Source organism: Argiope bruennichi, chromosome 3 (genome assembly GCF_947563725.1).
Source record: "Argiope bruennichi chromosome 3, qqArgBrue1.1, whole genome shotgun sequence".
In the NCBI taxonomy this organism is placed as follows: domain Eukaryota; kingdom Metazoa; phylum Arthropoda; class Arachnida; order Araneae; family Araneidae; genus Argiope; species Argiope bruennichi.
Window position 1 is genome coordinate 124,010,816 of NC_079153.1, and position 18,555 is coordinate 124,029,370.

Consider the following 18,555-nt stretch of genomic DNA (forward strand, 5'->3'; position numbering starts at 1 on the left):
AGATTTAAGAACATAACTTGAACCACATATACTAGGATTTAAATACTAAAAAAAGCAAGTTCTATTTTTGAGACGGCCATAATCTAAGTATTCAACTTGCATTACAGAAAGACTTCAATATGGCTTTTTTTTCTTAATTAATACCCTACCTGATAAAAAAAATGCTGCAATACTAGAATAAAATTTAATTTAAAAAACTATGTAATCTAGTAAAATAAGATTCCATAAGAGAAATAAACCGTTTCTTTCATCAAACTTCTTTTATTCTTTATACTAATTAATAAAATTATTAATGCCCATTTTAATTTAAAGTATAAATTTACTGTAAATTTTAAATTATTAAACAAAACATTTTAATTATATTAAAAATACCAAGATAGAAAAAAAATCAAATTCTAAAAAAAAATAAGTAGAATGTCTTTTTAAAACATATGTATTAGAAAGATTCATTAAGATTACTTTTAAATTCTTTGAATAGCCTGGAAATCAAAACAAAGACAAATTTTAATGATTACAATTTGATCTCAAAATCTGGCTAAGAATGGTATTTGATAGTTGAAAACTGTAGGAGTTTAGGAAAACATAGCAATTTCTGATAAAAAGGCAGTCAGCCGTTGATTTAGGTATTCTATATTTATGTTTAGAATTTCATAATATTTACTCTACAAAATATACATCTGTCTAGTTATAGTCTCATATATAAAAAGGAGGGAATGCTATAAGGTAATGATAATATTTTAAATATTTGATTAAATTTGTTAATAATTCTCGTGATCTTATGTTTTATTTTCTGTGTTCTAAATGTAACTTCTAAATGACAAAATATCAGTTCTTCGATTTTAAAATAGTGGTTAACATTTTAATATTAATAAATTAAATATGCATTTTCAATTCCCACTAACTTAACAAGCACGCAAAATTATATCAGAATTACATGCTGCAATATGGCTCTAAATGTCTCATTGAATAATTTTTCCAGTTGCTGTTAGCCTAATTTAGAATCATAGAATTCATTTTTTATTTTTGTAATTACTTTTTATTGTAGCTTCAAACAATATTAGACTAGTGCATAAACATGTCATCCAAATTCTTAAAGACTTTGTATGAAAGCTCCAACTATATTGAAAAATATGATTTTTTTTTTAATGCAAAACATACACGAACATATTAAAAATTTTAAAATTCATTATACTGCTATTTTCAGGAAATATTTCAATTAAAAAAAATTAAAGCTAATTTATGAATGAGGTTTACATTCACATTAATCTCATCAATGAGAAATGAAATAACAAAAATTATAGATAAGTAATAAAAAGTAGAAATTCTTTCTTAGCTATTTTGAAAAAGTAACTGAAATTTTATTCAGCTTGGAATTAATAGCACAATTTAAAGGCTAATTTATGTAAACATGAACACAGTATAATTGTTCTCAATAAAAGAAAATAATAACTATCATAAACATTTATTATATTTTGTTAATATTCATAAAATATTTTTATACAAAAGGAACAAAATTTATTTTGCATTGCTAATAATTCATTAGAAAACTCTACTACATATTATTACTATGTTAAAATATATTTCATCACAACAGTAAAACAAAACACAAAATTTGACACTTCTACAATGATGCGAAAGATGAAAAAATTGCCATGAACATTTAAATGATTCCAAAATTAGCATTTTTGAATGAACCTAAACAACTACAAAATATAAAAACTATAAAATAGTTTGTTGATTTTTCCAAAATTTGCATTTCATTAATTATTGAATAATTTGTCTTTATATAATTGAATTTTGATTTAGAAAATATTCTAGCAGCTTTCTTAAAGAAAAAAACTAGAATTATAAATTTCCTTAAAGACCTCCTCCACCACGGGAAGTATCTTTCAAAACATAAATGCGATAAGATTGATTCATTTGCTCTAAAAATATAAATGTTAACACGGTGTGTGGTCCAAGCCTGGCATAGTATGGAGTGAATCCTTTCCATAGACTGAAGAAGCCCTCATTCTTTATTACTTTTATCAAAACATCCTAGAAAAAAATACAGAATATTAATTTGACAGAAATAAAATATTAAAAACATTATTATAGAAGCATTACAATTAAATTCAGTATCTGCATTATATGATTTGACTTATATCAATCGCCATAAATGTTAGCATAAGATTAGTGCAAACTAAAAAAAAATATATCCTTCCAAATGGAAAATTAAAAGTTTTTTTTTTTTTTTTGACTTACGAAATATTTCCTTTAATAAGATATTTTTATACAGTAAATTCATATTTTGCAACATCCATTCATTGCTATCTTTTAATCAGATGTATTTAAATAATTTCAATTTCATGATAAACTTTCAATATATATCATTTACATTTCTCTATTTATCAGGTGAAATGTAACTGTTCTTCACACACAGTAAGAAATTAGCATTATCTTGTACTTACCTACTTTTTGTATGATTTGATAAAATCGAATTCATTGCATTTATTATTCAAGATTGAAAATGAATAGATTTTGATGCTAACATTGTTCTAAATCTACATTGTACTAAATTGCCTGCATTAGAAAATATAACAATATTATTAAAGATTGTTCTGTATTTTATCAACTAATTTAATTGTGATTTAATATACCTTAGATAAGAGTAATTATTTTTATTAGAAAAATTATAAAACAATATATTATATATTTTTAGATATATAAACTGTAAATCAATATTAAAAAGTGGAAGCAGAGTGTGGAATTTACAAATAATGCATTAATTTGCTCATTAGGAAATAAAAACAATGCAAATCGCAAAAGGAATCTTAGCATTTCCTGTATAGCAGCAATAATTTTTCTCATCCAATAGATATGAAAACAGGGACCAATCTTTAAAACAAATAGTTTTTGATGGCTAATTATAAGTAAGATGGCAATTTCGAAATCATTTTAAAACAGTTAAGACTCACATAATAAATGTAATAATAAAGAAAACTATTAATTATTCCTTTAAGATTTGTACTAGGTATTGTATAGTTGGTTTTAAGCTGTTTAAATAGCTTAAAAACAATATAGGAAAAATAAAAAAGGTAACAAATTAAATCTTACCATTGCTCCTCTGTATTCTGGAACACCATTAATCATTTTCATATTCTGTATCCTAAAGAACATAAATATGCACTTTTCAGTAAATTAGTATTTGTTATGATGACCAATAATTCAAAAGCCTTTAAAAGCTCACATAAAAGAGACAGTATCAAAATTGTATAGCATTTAAAACAACAAATATAAGTTCGAACAAATAAAAGTGATAATTTGTTAGTACAAAATGCTAACCAAATAATAAATTTTAAAAATGTATAATATACATATATAACTATAATAATAATAATTAATTACAAAAAATATGAAAAATATTTATGAGTCATGTTACCTAGTTTTTGCAATATCAACAGGCATGGATGCTGCAGTAGTAATAAGGCCACTTATCATACTAGATGCAAAATGACACATTATGTTGTCTTTAAAGTAACCTAAAACAATAATGAAGTTAAGTAACAGCTTGAGAAAAGCTTTATAATTTACTCTTAGAGAAATAAAAAAAGATATGATGGAAGAACACAATTAAATATTTGAATTACAAGTTCACCAAAATTAAGTTTTATGAAATAGTTCCATTAAAATGATGTTTTGTTAATTTCATTTTACACATATAGCACATATTATTTCCATGATGTATTTATTTCAATCAAAATACAGCTAATTAAACTGAATATTCTAAAAGTTTCATTACATTAAATATTATACATTTATCAAGTAACTCATTTTTATAGAATTGCTAGAAACAGCATTTCTTTTTAACATTTTCAAAAATGATTAAGAATTCTGGACTTAATAAGAAGAAATAAAATCAAAACATATATAAAAGGAACGAAAACAATGAAAGTGCTTTTCTAAAAACAAATAATATTCAAAAACATTACCTGTAGACATTAACAATTGTTTGGCTTGGGAATAAGATGCTAATTGTGCAGCGTTGACAACCATAGCTCTACCAACAGTAGGTAAACATCCCTTTAAAAATATAATTGCATGAAAAAATCGAATTATGAATGCAAATAAACAAAGGCATACATTCAGACAGCTTTAATGTAAACAAAAGGATATGTTGTTGTAAAATGGTTTGAATTTTTGAAATTTCATTTCTTGCAAATTAAAAGAAGGAAATCAGTGGAATATACCAAATTTTTCTGGAGGAAATTCACAGGAGGTTAAGAAAAGAGTGTAATAAGAAGAGGATTGAAAGAGTGTTAAAAGATGAATGATAAGTGAAAAAGTGATAACTTACAATAAAGTTTTACATTTAGTAGGCAAATGTATGTTGAATATTGAGGGAAAAAACAGCTGTTGACAGCAACAGATAAAAATACATAAATTTTAAATAAGAAGAGAGGTTAGAAAGAAGTCTTGAGCTGTTATATTTCAAAACTGCATTAATCAACAGCTAATATAAAAGGAGGGGATTAAGTATTTGTAATATATATATATATATATATATATATATATATATATATATTCTTTGGCAAGCCAAAAGGAGAAAGCAGATTTTATTTGTCCCAAGATAAAAGGACAAGAAAATTTTTACCTTTTATCATCTCTTTTTCTAATCTCATAAGAGTTGGAATTATGAAGGTGAAAGAATATATAAATAAATGCAATTAATGATGATGATAAATTATGTGCTGTAAAAGAAGGATTAGTGCACATTTTTAGGTTTATTATTTTTCTAGATAGCAATGAAAAAATTCTTATAGAATACAATTATTTTAAAAGATCATATTAAAATGCAATTATGTTTTCTCTTCAAATTGGAGAATGACCAAACTGTTAGAGGGAATGACTACGGAACAGACAATATATTGACTATATGAGAAGCAACATACAACAATACTATACACAACAAGCACTTTTAAAATCTTTTCTTTAGCTTTGAAAATCTTTATTGCCAGTAATATAGCTTGGATTGAACTAGTAGCATATTAGAACAAAATGGATTTTCAGGATGAAGACACAATTTCTTTAACATAATTCATTTGATAAACTCTAAGTTTAACAATATATATCATAGTTTTCTGCCAAGAAAGTTACTAATATTTCTCACAGTAATAAAGTTAATCTAAGACATTTGAAATGCAATTTCTTGAAAGAGGGTAATGATTTCTGCTGTAAAAGAATGAATCTCCAAAAAGTCATTTTTTTAGTGAACACCTAATAAACTTCAAGTTTCTTGATCACTCAAGAATAGGTTCAGTAATGAATCACTTATTGAATTATATTTGATATTAATATATGCAACAACTAGTGGGGATGGTAACATTTATTTTGCCAATTAAATTGAAGAATCAAAATCAATCTCAAATTTGGTTTCCATCCACATTTAATTGATATAATAAAGGCTTTGTTTTAGTACCTTGAGAAAGGTTGCAAGGAATTTGGAAGATTTTGCATATGTATTTAACCTGCACAACTTTAAGGAGCCTTCTAATTGTACTTATCTGCAATTTCAGCTAAAATTTTAATTTCTTATAAAATAGAAAGTTACACAAGATTTAATATTTGTAATCTTAATAAGCTCATGAAAATAAACAGCGCTTAAACTATACATGTTTCATAAATGCATTAGTATTTCAGGGAAAAAATTTTTAAATACAATAAGAAATTGATTATAATAAGACAGTAAAACATTAAGCTGATAGAATGATGGAAAGTTATTATGCATCATATTAGATAATAAAAAATAAAAAATATATATTTAGACATGGGCAAACTACAAAAACATGTGTCATTTGAAATACACAATCCACCATCCTTAGTTTTCCAAGAAAATTGTTGCCCCATCATCAATACTAATTCAATCTCACCTCTTACTTCTAAAATTAAATCTTTACAACAATTACATCAAAGGCAAAAGCAATAAATTAAGATGTAATTATGCATTGATCAAAATGTAATGAACTTGTCAAGTTCATTACATTTTCATTAACAGTTAAAAGGATTGCTAATCATTGTCTTAGCCAGGATCTAACAACAAATTCTGTGAGAAAATATCCACAAAAGCAATATTTTTAATGCAACTTTAAAAAGTATATCTTCTCTTATGCTGTTTGTGAGTAAATGATTGACAGAAATAATAAAATTGATTTGAAATTCATTACAATAAAAACATTGCAATAAATTATACTTAGAAACATTTGAAAAATAATTTAAATTAAACAATCAACTATATAAATATGAAATTACTGACACTAAAAAGGTAATTTTTCTAATTTTAAGATGGCGTAAAAAGTATTTTAAAGTATAATTATAATGCTATCAAATTACTATAGAAAAGAACTAATATTTAGGTAAAAATTTAAATAATTCAAATTTTAAACATTTTTTTCTTAATGAGTATTTACTATCTAAGAAGAAACTACCAGCAAAATATCTAATCCTAGTGGTTTGAGAGATTTCATGATCAGTTTGTGAGTGATTGGTATTTTGATATATATTAATACACACACACACGCACACACATAGAGATCATATCAAAATTAATTAAAGTTAGAAGTTCAAACTGAAAAGTGATTTTTGACTTCTAAGCAATTAGAAAACTTTCTCTACAAAAATTATTTGTTTTAATTAGGGATTTATTTTTCATTGATGTTCTAAGGAAATTAAAATTTCAAAACATCCACTCTTCTGAACTGGATAACTCATTTATGAACTAAGATTTTCACCTTTCCCAAAACATATCCCAGACTAGCTGAAAATCCAACGACAATTACTTAGGTTAGCATGTCTGCAACATACCATAGTGCTATACAGATACAGCATACAGTCTGCAACAAAGTGCTATACAGATACAGCATACATATATAAAAACACTTTTAAACAAGGATGACTTTGGGTTCTGAAGGACTGACAGCAGTGGAGATATGCAAAAATTTTCCTAGAGACTTGTCATGAGAACAGATTCATTGATATAGAATAATTTTTCACCGAGATAAATTTGATTAGATCATATGTATATATATATATATATATATATATATATATATATATATATATATATATATGTTCAAGCGCACTTACAGCGCCAACCCCTTCTGGGGTGGTGAAAGAGGAAACCCCTCAGCTCAGACTGAGTTCTCGTATGAGCTGGACCCAGAGATAGATGCTTCTCTACTAAACAGGAGACAAAATTCTCTAATTTACTGTTGTTCACATTTACCTCAGTATTAAGTGAGGGTGTGATCCAAAGTTACAATATTTTCCTGCTTTAATAATATAATTAGCATATCATTGTTGAGTTTCACAATAAGCTATTTTAAAAAGCTACAGTCCACTACTTTCTTATTGAATTAGAGACAATAATATATTATATATATAAATTGCATTGATATTATTAGAATTGCTTTTTTTTAAATATATATTTCTTAAATTACTAAATATCTAATAGATAGATAGTAATAAAGATAATATATAGATAAATAATAAAAATAAGATAAATGTTGATGAGGTGTTATATTTAATATCCTTATCAAACATTTTAATAAAAAATAGTCATTCTTATGACAAATTTTTTAAAAATGATTCAATAAGTGATAATACAAAATGATTCACCTGAGTTCTGGTTAAATTTCATTTTACTATTTTAAAAAGATTAAAAATAATAACTTTAATCAATGTATATTCTAAATAAAAGAACTTTTAAATGATAATAAATTTCACAGGATATAATTTGCATTAATTGGAGATTTCACTGACATTTTGAATACTTCCTGAAAAGGAATATATATTTCAAAACCATAAAAGATATTCTATTCAAAAATCTATATGAAGGGTTTTTTTTTTTTTTTTTTAAATTGTCAATAGACCAGATCATTGTAGTCTAACATGCAGGCTAATTGCTACTTTACAAAACTGGAATTAGTCACTCTTATATCACTTTTTATCTCAATTACTTGAAAAGTTCCTCAGAAATAAAAATGCCTTTACTCAGTTATTTTAAGAATTTATAATTATGGAATTTAATATTTTCCTATAGATAAAATAAACTTGCAGCAAAAAGAAAGACCATTTGATTAAAGAAAGGTACTGATTTCAAAATAACAAAATTAAATTTTTGAAATTCCTCACACAAAAGCACAAACTGAAAAATATCTACAGCTTTCTTAGCCACCAATAAATGTACAGAATTTCATAATGTTAAGCATTTCCTACCCTCCATAAAGTAAGAATGCCTTCTTCTTTAGTTATTCTAATAAGAGCATCAAATACATTTTTATAACCTCTTCGTTCTGCTTCTGGTAGCCTGAAATTTTTAAAATCAAAGAATGAGTTTTTCTAATCTCCCACATATTAATGAAAACAACATAAAATATGTATTTAAAATGTTATCAAGAAAGGGAATACCTTCCATCAGCTGTCATTCTGATCAAAGATATTTCTGCAGGAGTTCCAACAAAAGCTCCAACAGCACCTGCAGCCATACCAATGCCTGCTTTCATGAAAAAGCCAGGCGGTTTCCCTCCATCACCTCTATAATTCAATGATAGAATAGTTTTTTAAAAAGCTTATTGAAATGATAATTATCCAAAATTGATGTCTGATTATTTTGTTTAGAAAAAATGACTTTTCACAAATTATATATGTGAAATAGAAACCATCGTTTTTCAGAAATATTTCCAAAGACCAGCAAAGAGAATACCAAAAATTAATAGCTTAATCAAATTAATCATTCCCTCATATGTAATATAATTCTTTATTAAAGTAAAAACCATTTAAAAAATAAAATTAAAGCAATAAAAAATTAAAAACGATTTTAAATTTTCCGTTATATTTCAGTATTGGAAGGAAAAAAAATAAGGCTGTTAAAAAGCTTTTTACATTAATTTCCAATGCTAGATGACTCTGGTAGCAGTGACCTCATTGCTATGATAGGAAATGAAGCTATGAATAGGTAACAATGTTTTAAAATGCTATGAGAGCAAATTGAAAATGCTTTGTTACCAACCTGCTCAGACTTGAATAAATTTAAAATATTAACTATGATGTTTTCTACTACAGTTTTATTTTAAAAGTTTGAATAATTAATATAAAGCACTCAAACTTTTTAAACATTACTCAGGGATACTATAGAGCCCAGACATTACATTATATACTAATTTGTCATTTATTAATGCAATAAAACTAGAATACATACTATTAACTATGAATTAGTTAGATTCATAAGTGATTTCTGATCACCTAATAAATGTAATTACAGTAATAAGCACTGGAATTTAATGACAAAAAATATACACCAGTAGCAATTTGTCATTCATGTATTGTAATTACTAAAACATTATTTTATAATCAATTAAATATTGTGCAATTATAGTTATTTAATTCAATTTATATTTGGCCAAAATTATAAATAAACTTAATTAGATTTCATACTTTTAGAATGCCTTTCTGCATAAGGTTTTTATGACAATTAAATATAAGGAAGTAAATCATTAACTTTGTTAGTTGCAAAATGTACAACACATCTTTATTTTGTTTATGCATCAAAATTTAATTTAGTTATTTATTTTTTAGATATAGTTTCCCTCCTTTTCTTCTTTTTTTTTTTCATTTATTTTCTTAATTATTTGCATAATTATTTGTATTTCCAGGATATTATTTTTAAATTTTTTCAAGAATAAATCAACTGTGGTTGGCATTACAAAATTGAAAGTAATATAATTTGTAAATGAATCAACCGGCTGGTTACCAAAGGTGGCTAGATTATATTACTTTAAAAGTATTTTATAAAAATTCTTAATCATGCCTGACTGCAATTTCTCTTTTAAATATCCTTTTCATAAAATTTTGGAGGAGAATATATGCAGATTGCAGGCATTTCCCTCTAATTATGAGACAAAAGGAGATGATTGGATATTTGGCTTAGGTACCATTTTAATATGCCTTTGCCTCTTATTTCAAATTAACTAATTAATAAACTGCTGATGTTTTCTAATTTTACAAGGTATATTCCATCATAATTAAACATTTTCAAATATTGCAATTGTTTATGTGGTTTAGCGGCCAAAGAACCTTATGTAACTATACCGTGATAACAATTTCTTTAGAAATATCTCAGAAATTAAGCCCTATAAGGGATTATATAAAACATAAAACACGATGATTATTATATTATGAAATAAGGAATACATTTTTTCTAAGCAAATAATTATAGAAGTTTTTTTTTAAGCAGTAAAATATTATCATATATCAAGAAATTGAAAGAAATCTAAATTCAATAATATGCTAATGATTAATTTCAATTTGTTAGTACTTTCTTAAGAGCATTTGAGAGATTTTTGGAAATTCAGCTGTTAGATTCATCTAAATAGTGAAATTCCGAGGTTCAGCAACTCGGTCAATTTTAGTCATAGAAGATTGATGCTTTTTTTTATATTTAAAATGCTAGTGTGTCAAGAATATTTTATCAAACATGACTAACAGGGTTGGGAAATTGTATAAAAAAAATCTAGATTTTTGTAATTTTCAGCATTACATTTATTAATACAAACAAAATGAAATATAATTCTTTATTTAAAGCTTTTATTTAAACCTATTTAAAGCATAACCTAATAGGCCAGAATTAGATTGGGACCCTGTATAGTAAAAGTAAATGAATTCTACAGAAATAAACCTTTTTAACAATGAAATGTAATTCAACAATTTTTTTAACTATGAATTGTTTATTTGCAAACTAAAAATGGGATATTTAGTTTAAATTCCATTAAATGTTACAGGCCCAGGATCACGAGTTGAAAATTAGAATTTTTACTTACTTTTATACTTAGGATAAACTAACTATTTAGAAAAGAAATAACATGATTTGAACTAGCAGTCAGAGATTGCTTAAATTTAAAAGTAATGTTTTTTAAAAAAGAAAGGGAGAAAAAAAGGTTAAATCCCATTTTGCTTAAATTTTTTTATAGTTTCAATTTATAAGCAATGAATGAAAGTCAAGATAACGATTTTAGTATAAAAAGAATAAAATCATCTTTTAAAATCAACTTGAAAAAAAAATAAGTACTATTCATTTAATGAATACTAATTTCTTTCCTTTTTTTTATACCAGGTCATCAATTTTCACAAATAAATTACTCAAATTTTATCAATTTAGACCTTTTAAGAATATCAACTGCATGCAGTAATGCAATATGATCAGCTTCAATACACATTTACACAACTTATCACTCAATACACATTTTGAGATATGCCTGCTTTAATACAAAAATTATAAAGAATCCAATGCAGCATTTTTTTACAAAATTAATTTTTTCTTATTGAATGAGATATATTTTGTATAAGTAGAATTTATTCTGATTTTTTTTTTATTATTGTTCTATTGTTGTTCATCATTATGAAATTAAAGGAGAAATTAATACTTCTGAGAAAAAAATAATAAAACTCTAAGGATGGGTAAAAAGAACTACAGATCTTATCTTCTAATTACTTAAAAAATGGGAAAGCACTTTCCAATGTCTCTAAAAAAATCTCCATTTTAAAAAGTATGACCAAAAAATATTATTTCTAAATGGATGTTTATAACAAAATAAAAAAAAAACATATCAGAATTTCTCAATTATACTTTTGATATTATCAGCCCTGTAATATATAGCTGTGAACAGCAAATAAACAGAAATACATAAAATTAACAAAAAATAATAAAAAAAAGAATCTGCAAATGAAAAAACATATAATATACAAAGGATAAAAATGCCTGGAATAATATGCTTCATATAAGTTATATATGACAAATTTAATTCTTAAATTGGGTTTTCAATTTTTTTGTAGTGTCAATTTTATCAAAATACTTCATTCTCATGGATATTTTAAATTATCATCCAGTAGAAATAAATATAATTATTTATTAGTTAAATTAAATTCACAAAACATTTGAAACAAGGTAAATTGTAATCAATTTATGTTAATCAGATGTTTTAAAAATAAAAAAAAAATAATAATCCAAAATATTACAAAAAGTAATTAATTTCATAGTTACAATTTTGCATTTAAAAATAAATTATACCATAAAAGATAAAAATTAAGAACTTTTTAAAACAAATATATATGGTTTTGAAAATATTAAATACTTTTCATGACTATTTTCTAGGCTTAAAACTTTTAAGTGTGGGAGGCTTCTTACGAGAATTTTTCAAACAAGGTAGAATAGACACCCATTCGAACAGTTGTATATGATGCTTGTCTTAAGAGCCCGGCAGACAGCCTAAAATTAAAAAGAAAATATACCATTTAATAAATATTTGCAGCCAAGAAAGTATCATTTCATGTTATGCAGATGTAAAAGTATTTGTAACTTATAATTAAAATATATGATTTTAAAAATCAAATATATGCATAATAGTTATTTCAGAAATATACTATAAAAATTATAATTTGTTTAATACATTAATCATATACTAAGGTAAATGTGTTTCCACAAAATATGATGCTGCCAAAGAAAGTTTCGAAAAAAGTTTACCTTTTTTTTTAAAAAAGTATCACATATCATTACTGTAATATTAGATGTAGTTTGTTAAAATGAAGGCTATCCAAATAGAGTCATAAAATTTGTCCTCAATAACTAATTTGGAAGAAGAACTTTTAAATATCTATGGAATGATATATTCAGTCAATACAAATTGTTTCCTCAGAGTACCCTTGTCTTGAAAATGAGGTGGTGTTTTCAAACAATGTTCCAAATATTATTTTAAAGTAAAATCCACAAATATTGAATAATGATAACCAATTATCTTACGAATATAAATTAAATATTGAACCTGACAGTAAAATTATTATAAGCATAATTTTAAAAAAATCTTTACCTTTCTTGTTATAATATTCAGAATAAAATTATTTATCAGTTAAGAATATGATATGAATGTTAATATATTTCAAGACAAACTAATGGTAATACTTTACCCAACATAAAGGCCAGAAATGCCTTCATTTTTAATGACACTTTTAATTGCATGAATACTTGTTTTATGTTCCTTAGCTTTACCACCTTCACCTTTAAAAAAAAAGAGACAATTTATATTAAAAATGTAATACAAAATAAATGCAAACTATTTCACAAATGTTGTGAATTAAAAACATGAAAACTGACTTTCAAAAGTCATGTCTAGTGAAAATTGCAAATACCTATTATTTAAGGCAAAATAGTGTTGAAATGCAAATAGTTTTTAAAGAATATGTAAACAACAACTGCAACTTCACATATAAAATTTTTTCAAAACATTTTATTCAACATTAAAAAATACCATCCATAAAATTCATTTAACAAATGATGTAAATATTTACATGGTCAATGTTTTTATAATAATTACAACAACTTTTCATACATTTCTCATATGCACATGCCTAAAAAGGAACTAATAAGGGGACACAGCCTTAAAGAACATGGAGTATTGCAAAAGTAATAGCAGGCAAAATTATTCATGAATACAGCAAGATCAGAATAATTCACAAATCTCTAAATCTCTTTCATTCACATTAAAAATCTTATATTTTATTAATTGCATTTTATCATTACATTTTGCCTACTACCTTCTCATTCTAATTTACAATGCAAACAATTCAGACTTTCAACTCCCATACAAAATGAAATTGAGATATAACATAATTAACAATCATATCTATTTTAAATTTTTGGAATCATAAAAAATTCATAATATAATGAAAAGTTTTAAACCAATCTTAAAAAGGAGGATAGTATTTTCAGTATTGTTATCCCAATCATTTTCTATTTCTTAATGTATAAAGAATCTTTTCATCATAAAAGAGAAAAGTGATTAATTTCTATTTCGTAGCATGCAATATTATCTGTGTACATATGTATGGACAAGCAGGTGGCACTTCCCACCCACCCCTTATTTGGAAAGATATCATAAACAAGAATATCCAAGCTCTATTGACAACTTCTCTTCAGATATAAGTAATTTATTATTAATTCATAAAGTGGTAGATAAATGCTGCAATGACTGAAAAAACATTCATATTTTAATACATTATTATATCAATGAGTTTAAAAGTAAATGCAATTTTATTTAGAAAAATGAAGTTTCTAATGTTTTTTTAATTTACTCTTTAAAAGTTATTCTCAATAATTTGTTTTTATAAAAACTTTTTTTAGTGAATTACTTTGAATACATATAAAAAAAATTATACAATAAAGAATTTCAGATGTATTATAAGAATGCAGCCCAATTACTTTATAATTATTTAGTTTTAAAGTATACTTACCACTTAATTGCATTCTATTCTTAATTAAATCTAGAGGCTGAACAAAACATGTTGCACCCATCCTAAAAGCATGAAATGAAAAAAAAAATCAGTCTTCTGGAAAGAAATACATTTTGCATAATAAAGTTTACAATTCAGTACTGTGAAATACTGATAATTATTAAAGTGTTTGCCTATTTAATAAAATTACAAATCTTCAAAATATCAACATTGACTTTTAAATTATTTTAATTTTGAAATAAACCATATCTAGAAAAAAAAAAATATTGGAAGCAAATAATACAGTTACAAGCAAATGATACAGTGACATGAAGACAAAAAAAAAAAAAGTATTTTTTATTTACAGATAAGAAAAGTCATAAAATAAATAACAAATTTTAAAAATATTTTTAAATTAAGTGTGTTGTGTAACAAAATGCCATTTTTATTACTTCAATATACAAACTGGATAAGAAAGTATAGCTATAATTTCATAATAGCAAGCAAACTAAATACTTTTTCACAATCAACAGCTTTCAAATGTTTTTTGAAAGTCCATGCAAAAACATTACACTGCATTTACATAAACAAATACATTTATCAGTCTGCGAAATAATTTAAACTTATTTATTAAAATAGCATAGTTTTATAGATACAGAGACTATTAGAAAATTTTTGTAAGTTTATTTAAATTTAAAAAACTATGCACCAATGATATTGTCAATTGCATATATTTGGTGATAATACCTGAATAAAACCTTAGCTATAAATATTCATAAATATTTTCACTTTTAAAATAAGCAATAATAATAATAAACTAAATTTAAAATACATATACATATTAAATGGCATGAAAATGATATTCTGTAACAAAAGCTTAAAATAATTCACAATTTTATTTTCTTACCCAGCAAGTCCACCAAAAAGAAAACGAATATAGTTTGGCATAGTTGCCGGTGGAGACTGAGATGCTGCCATTTTGAATTAGTATTCTGAAATGTTAAAAAATATTGTAAATCAATATTAGTTTAAAGAATGAATAAAATTCTAATTTCCATAACTGATTTTCTGGAATTCAAAAATTAGTTTTATTACTTTCCTCAATTAATCTTACAGATTTTTTTTTATCAAATTTCAAGCTTTGATTCTATTTTGAAAATATGATTTGTTATATGTCATATTTGATAAGAACCCGAGCATATTGATTAGCACAAAAATATTAAATCATATTGACTACTAGGCGATTTTAACGGCAACCAAAAAGCAACAAGAAAAAATTTTACCACATTATAAAAATATAATCAAGTGCATAAATATATATATAACACTTATGTGCATAAATATATATATATATAATACTTATGTGTATAAATGTAACTCAAATCATGTGTAAATCACATGCTATATAGTTTGAAGATAGAAATCCTCAAATTGACAAAATTTTTTCTTCCCGTTTTTTGGTTGTTGTTACAACTGATAGGTACCCCATATTGATGAAACAGACAAAATTACTTAAGTTATAAAAAATCCATTTTCTTTTATTAATTATTATAGTAATTCAAAGATATATTGTATAAAGCAAACTAGATAACATATTAAGTCACTGAGCTTTAATTCAAAATAATATCAATTTTTTGGCAATTAAAGATTAAAAATACATCAAATAAAGCAAAATAAAAAGATTGAGCTTCAAACAATCCATAATGTACCTGAAGAAATAAGAAAGATTCTTTGAATGGACTTTTTTCATTAGTGGTCAGAAAAAAAGGATAAAAGATAAGTTTTTTTACAATTTAAAAATTAGATATATTAACAATATTTAAATCTACTCAAGAGGTCAAAATAGATAATATTATTAATTTTTCGAAGCTTAGAATGCTTCACTTGATCTACACATTTCAATGTAAGTATATGCAAAGGTCTAATATTTTTAAGTTTAAAATACTAAATTTACAGAATACAAAAAGTAAATCTGTTAAAGAAACATTTATTTCGGTTTGTATTTCCTTTATAAACCCACAAAGAATATAGAAAGATTTTTAACATTTTTAAATGTGAAAGTATATGAAATTGATAACTTCTCTATTTCTTGATATTAAGTAAATATAAAAAATCATTTAATGGGATTTGCATGGAAATAATATGGAAGTTTTAATTTTTAGAAACCTTGGCATGTGCTATTTTAAAGAAAGACCAAAATATAAAGAAACCCAACCAATCTGCAGGGGATATATACTAAGTAAATTTGAAAATTATACAGGTATTAAATTATTGAAATGTTATCATGATTGTTTATTCCTATAAAATATAAATAACTTTTTATTGTTCCTAAGAAACTGAATTTGAAATAGTAGTTTTAAACGTCTCATGTAAAAGAAATATATATATCATTTACATATAACTACTAAATTTTAAAACACACACACACACACATTTTATTGGTGCAGTTTCAACAGAAAAATTTCTTTGGTGAAAGAATCTCTACAGAAATTTTATGAAAAATAACATATTTTTCTCTCACTAATATAAGGTTTTTACATTTAAATTTTCAATTTTTTTTCAATAAAGTTTTGTAGATTTTTTATACACATGGTATATTTATACTTTCAAATCTTTATTTTCAACTGCTTGAAGAAAGAGTACAATCAATCTTAATAAATGAATGAAATGAAGAGAATGCAGGCTTTGTTCTGAATAAAAATTTCCATGAGAAATTATTTATATCTCTAAGTTGTTGAAAAATAATTTTAGTTAATTTAATGTGTATTACTGTTAAATCTAACAACAAAGTTTACTTTCCTATTTCTTTTTTTAATTTTTCTATATTATTATTTGTAGCTATTTGAAAACATTTCTAGAATAGTTCATAGTGCTTAACATGAACTACTTCAGATAACAATTTAATTTTAATAAGCAATATTTATTGATATCTTAATTTTAATGTTTCACATTAAATAGATATAGCAATATGAAGATATAACTATATATGCAACATATAACAAAGAATATGCATTTTTTTTTCATACATAGATAGATTATTTTCATAGGATAAAATAAACATACGAGTATACTTCCCCTTGATTATATATATTCATATCATTTCATTAAATAAATTATTAGAATGTTACAGGTAATCCATAACTTAAAAGAAAACAGGAAGCAGCTGCTTATTTCTAATTTAATAACTTATATGAAAATCTAATTTTCATTCTAAAAATTGTGTATTTAAATCATGAGAACAAGTCAAACATCTTGGCATGTAATGAGCAATATTCATAAATACTTATTTTAAAAAAAATTGAAACATTTTTTTTGTTTGTTTTTGTCCTTTAGATGGAAAGATCATGTTGCTAAAAATGAGCTTACTTTCAGTTCAAAATATTTGACTTTCAGTAAGAATAAATATGCATGTTACAAACTGGAAAGCGATATCTAAACTTACGGAGAACAGTCAAGAGTTTTTATAGAAATATTACATGACGTGGTAACTTCAAAAAAAAAAAAAAAAAAAAAAAATCACTTCAAAAGTAATGTGAAAACCCCTATTATATCAGTAGAAGAAATATCTACTCACTCAATATTGATAACGTCGTAACACGAGAAGAATTAAAGGAAGAATAAACACTTCGGAAGGCTTTTACAAGGAAATGAAATAAATTTATAGATAGAGGATTAAGAAGATTTATATCTAGAAAAGTAGGATAAGTCAATGTTTAGCTAACGTTGAAACACATGATTTTTGGAAGCATTAAATTAACGGTGTAAGATGAATGCCACAATTTAAAAATATATATATATAATGAAAATTAATTTCTTTCAACTTGAAATTTAAGGGATTAATCACAAGTACAAAGTTTTAAGTTATTGTTTTTATTTTGTTAAACTTTTTCATGGTTCGACCTTAGTAGTTCTCAAGGTGTCATTTGGGGTTACCTTAAGGCGCAAATCGGGGCGTCAATCACTATATTTCAAACTCGCCAAGCAATTTTTGCAGGTGATTTTGTTAGAAATAAAATCTGATTTAAAATGCACAAATGACTTATATTTAAAGAACAAACTAAGATTCTGATCAAAATAAATTTGCAGAACATAAAGATACATTATAATATGAAAATTAAATGCAATATCGAAATAATTTCTTAATATTTTTAGACGAAAAATTCAAAAATTTAATAATTTGACGGCCATATTTTTCTAGAAACTATTAAAAAATATAGTAACCTAAAACGTAAAATTTTTTTCCAATGGATTAAAAAAAAA

The 18,555-nt window shown here is 24.4% G+C and overlaps 1 protein-coding gene across 2 annotated transcripts; it reads right to left on the minus strand.

The window, feature by feature from the left end:
• Window positions 1-1,446: 1,446 nt before the first annotated feature.
• On the minus strand, window positions 1,447-18,218 carry LOC129963695 (mitochondrial 2-oxoglutarate/malate carrier protein-like). 2 transcript variants are annotated; one of them, XM_056078201.1, is made up of 11 exons: window positions 17,870-18,218; window positions 15,203-15,287; window positions 14,317-14,378; window positions 12,994-13,084; window positions 12,218-12,298; window positions 8,446-8,571; window positions 8,254-8,344; window positions 3,972-4,062; window positions 3,422-3,521; window positions 3,097-3,148; window positions 1,447-2,037 (listed from the first exon to the last, which is right to left on the minus strand). In XM_056078201.1, exons 2-11 carry the CDS (start codon window positions 15,271-15,273, stop codon window positions 1,858-1,860), a joined length of 945 nt encoding a protein of 314 aa, XP_055934176.1. In that variant the 5' UTR covers window positions 15,274-15,287; window positions 17,870-18,218; the 3' UTR covers window positions 1,447-1,857. The 2 variants fall into 2 exon arrangements, with proteins under 2 accessions (XP_055934176.1, XP_055934177.1); XM_056078202.1 differs by lacking the exon at window positions 17,870-18,218 and adding an exon at window positions 17,662-17,762.
• Between the last annotated feature and the right edge of the window lie 337 nt (window positions 18,219-18,555).

Bases quoted from the DNA above. Each gene is read 5' to 3' on its own strand.
- LOC129963695 (XM_056078201.1), bottom strand. From the start codon at position 15,273: ATGGCAGCATCTCAGTCTCCACCGGCAACTATGCCAAACTATATTCGT. The intron at 14,379-15,202 runs GTAAGAAAATAA...TCATGCTTTTAG, and splicing joins CTTTTTGGTGGACTTGCTGG to GATGGGTGCAACATGTTTTG. The intron at 4,063-8,253 runs GTAGGAAATGCT...ATATTTTTAAAG, and splicing joins GCATTCTTACTTTATGGAGG to GGATGTTTACCTACTGTTGG.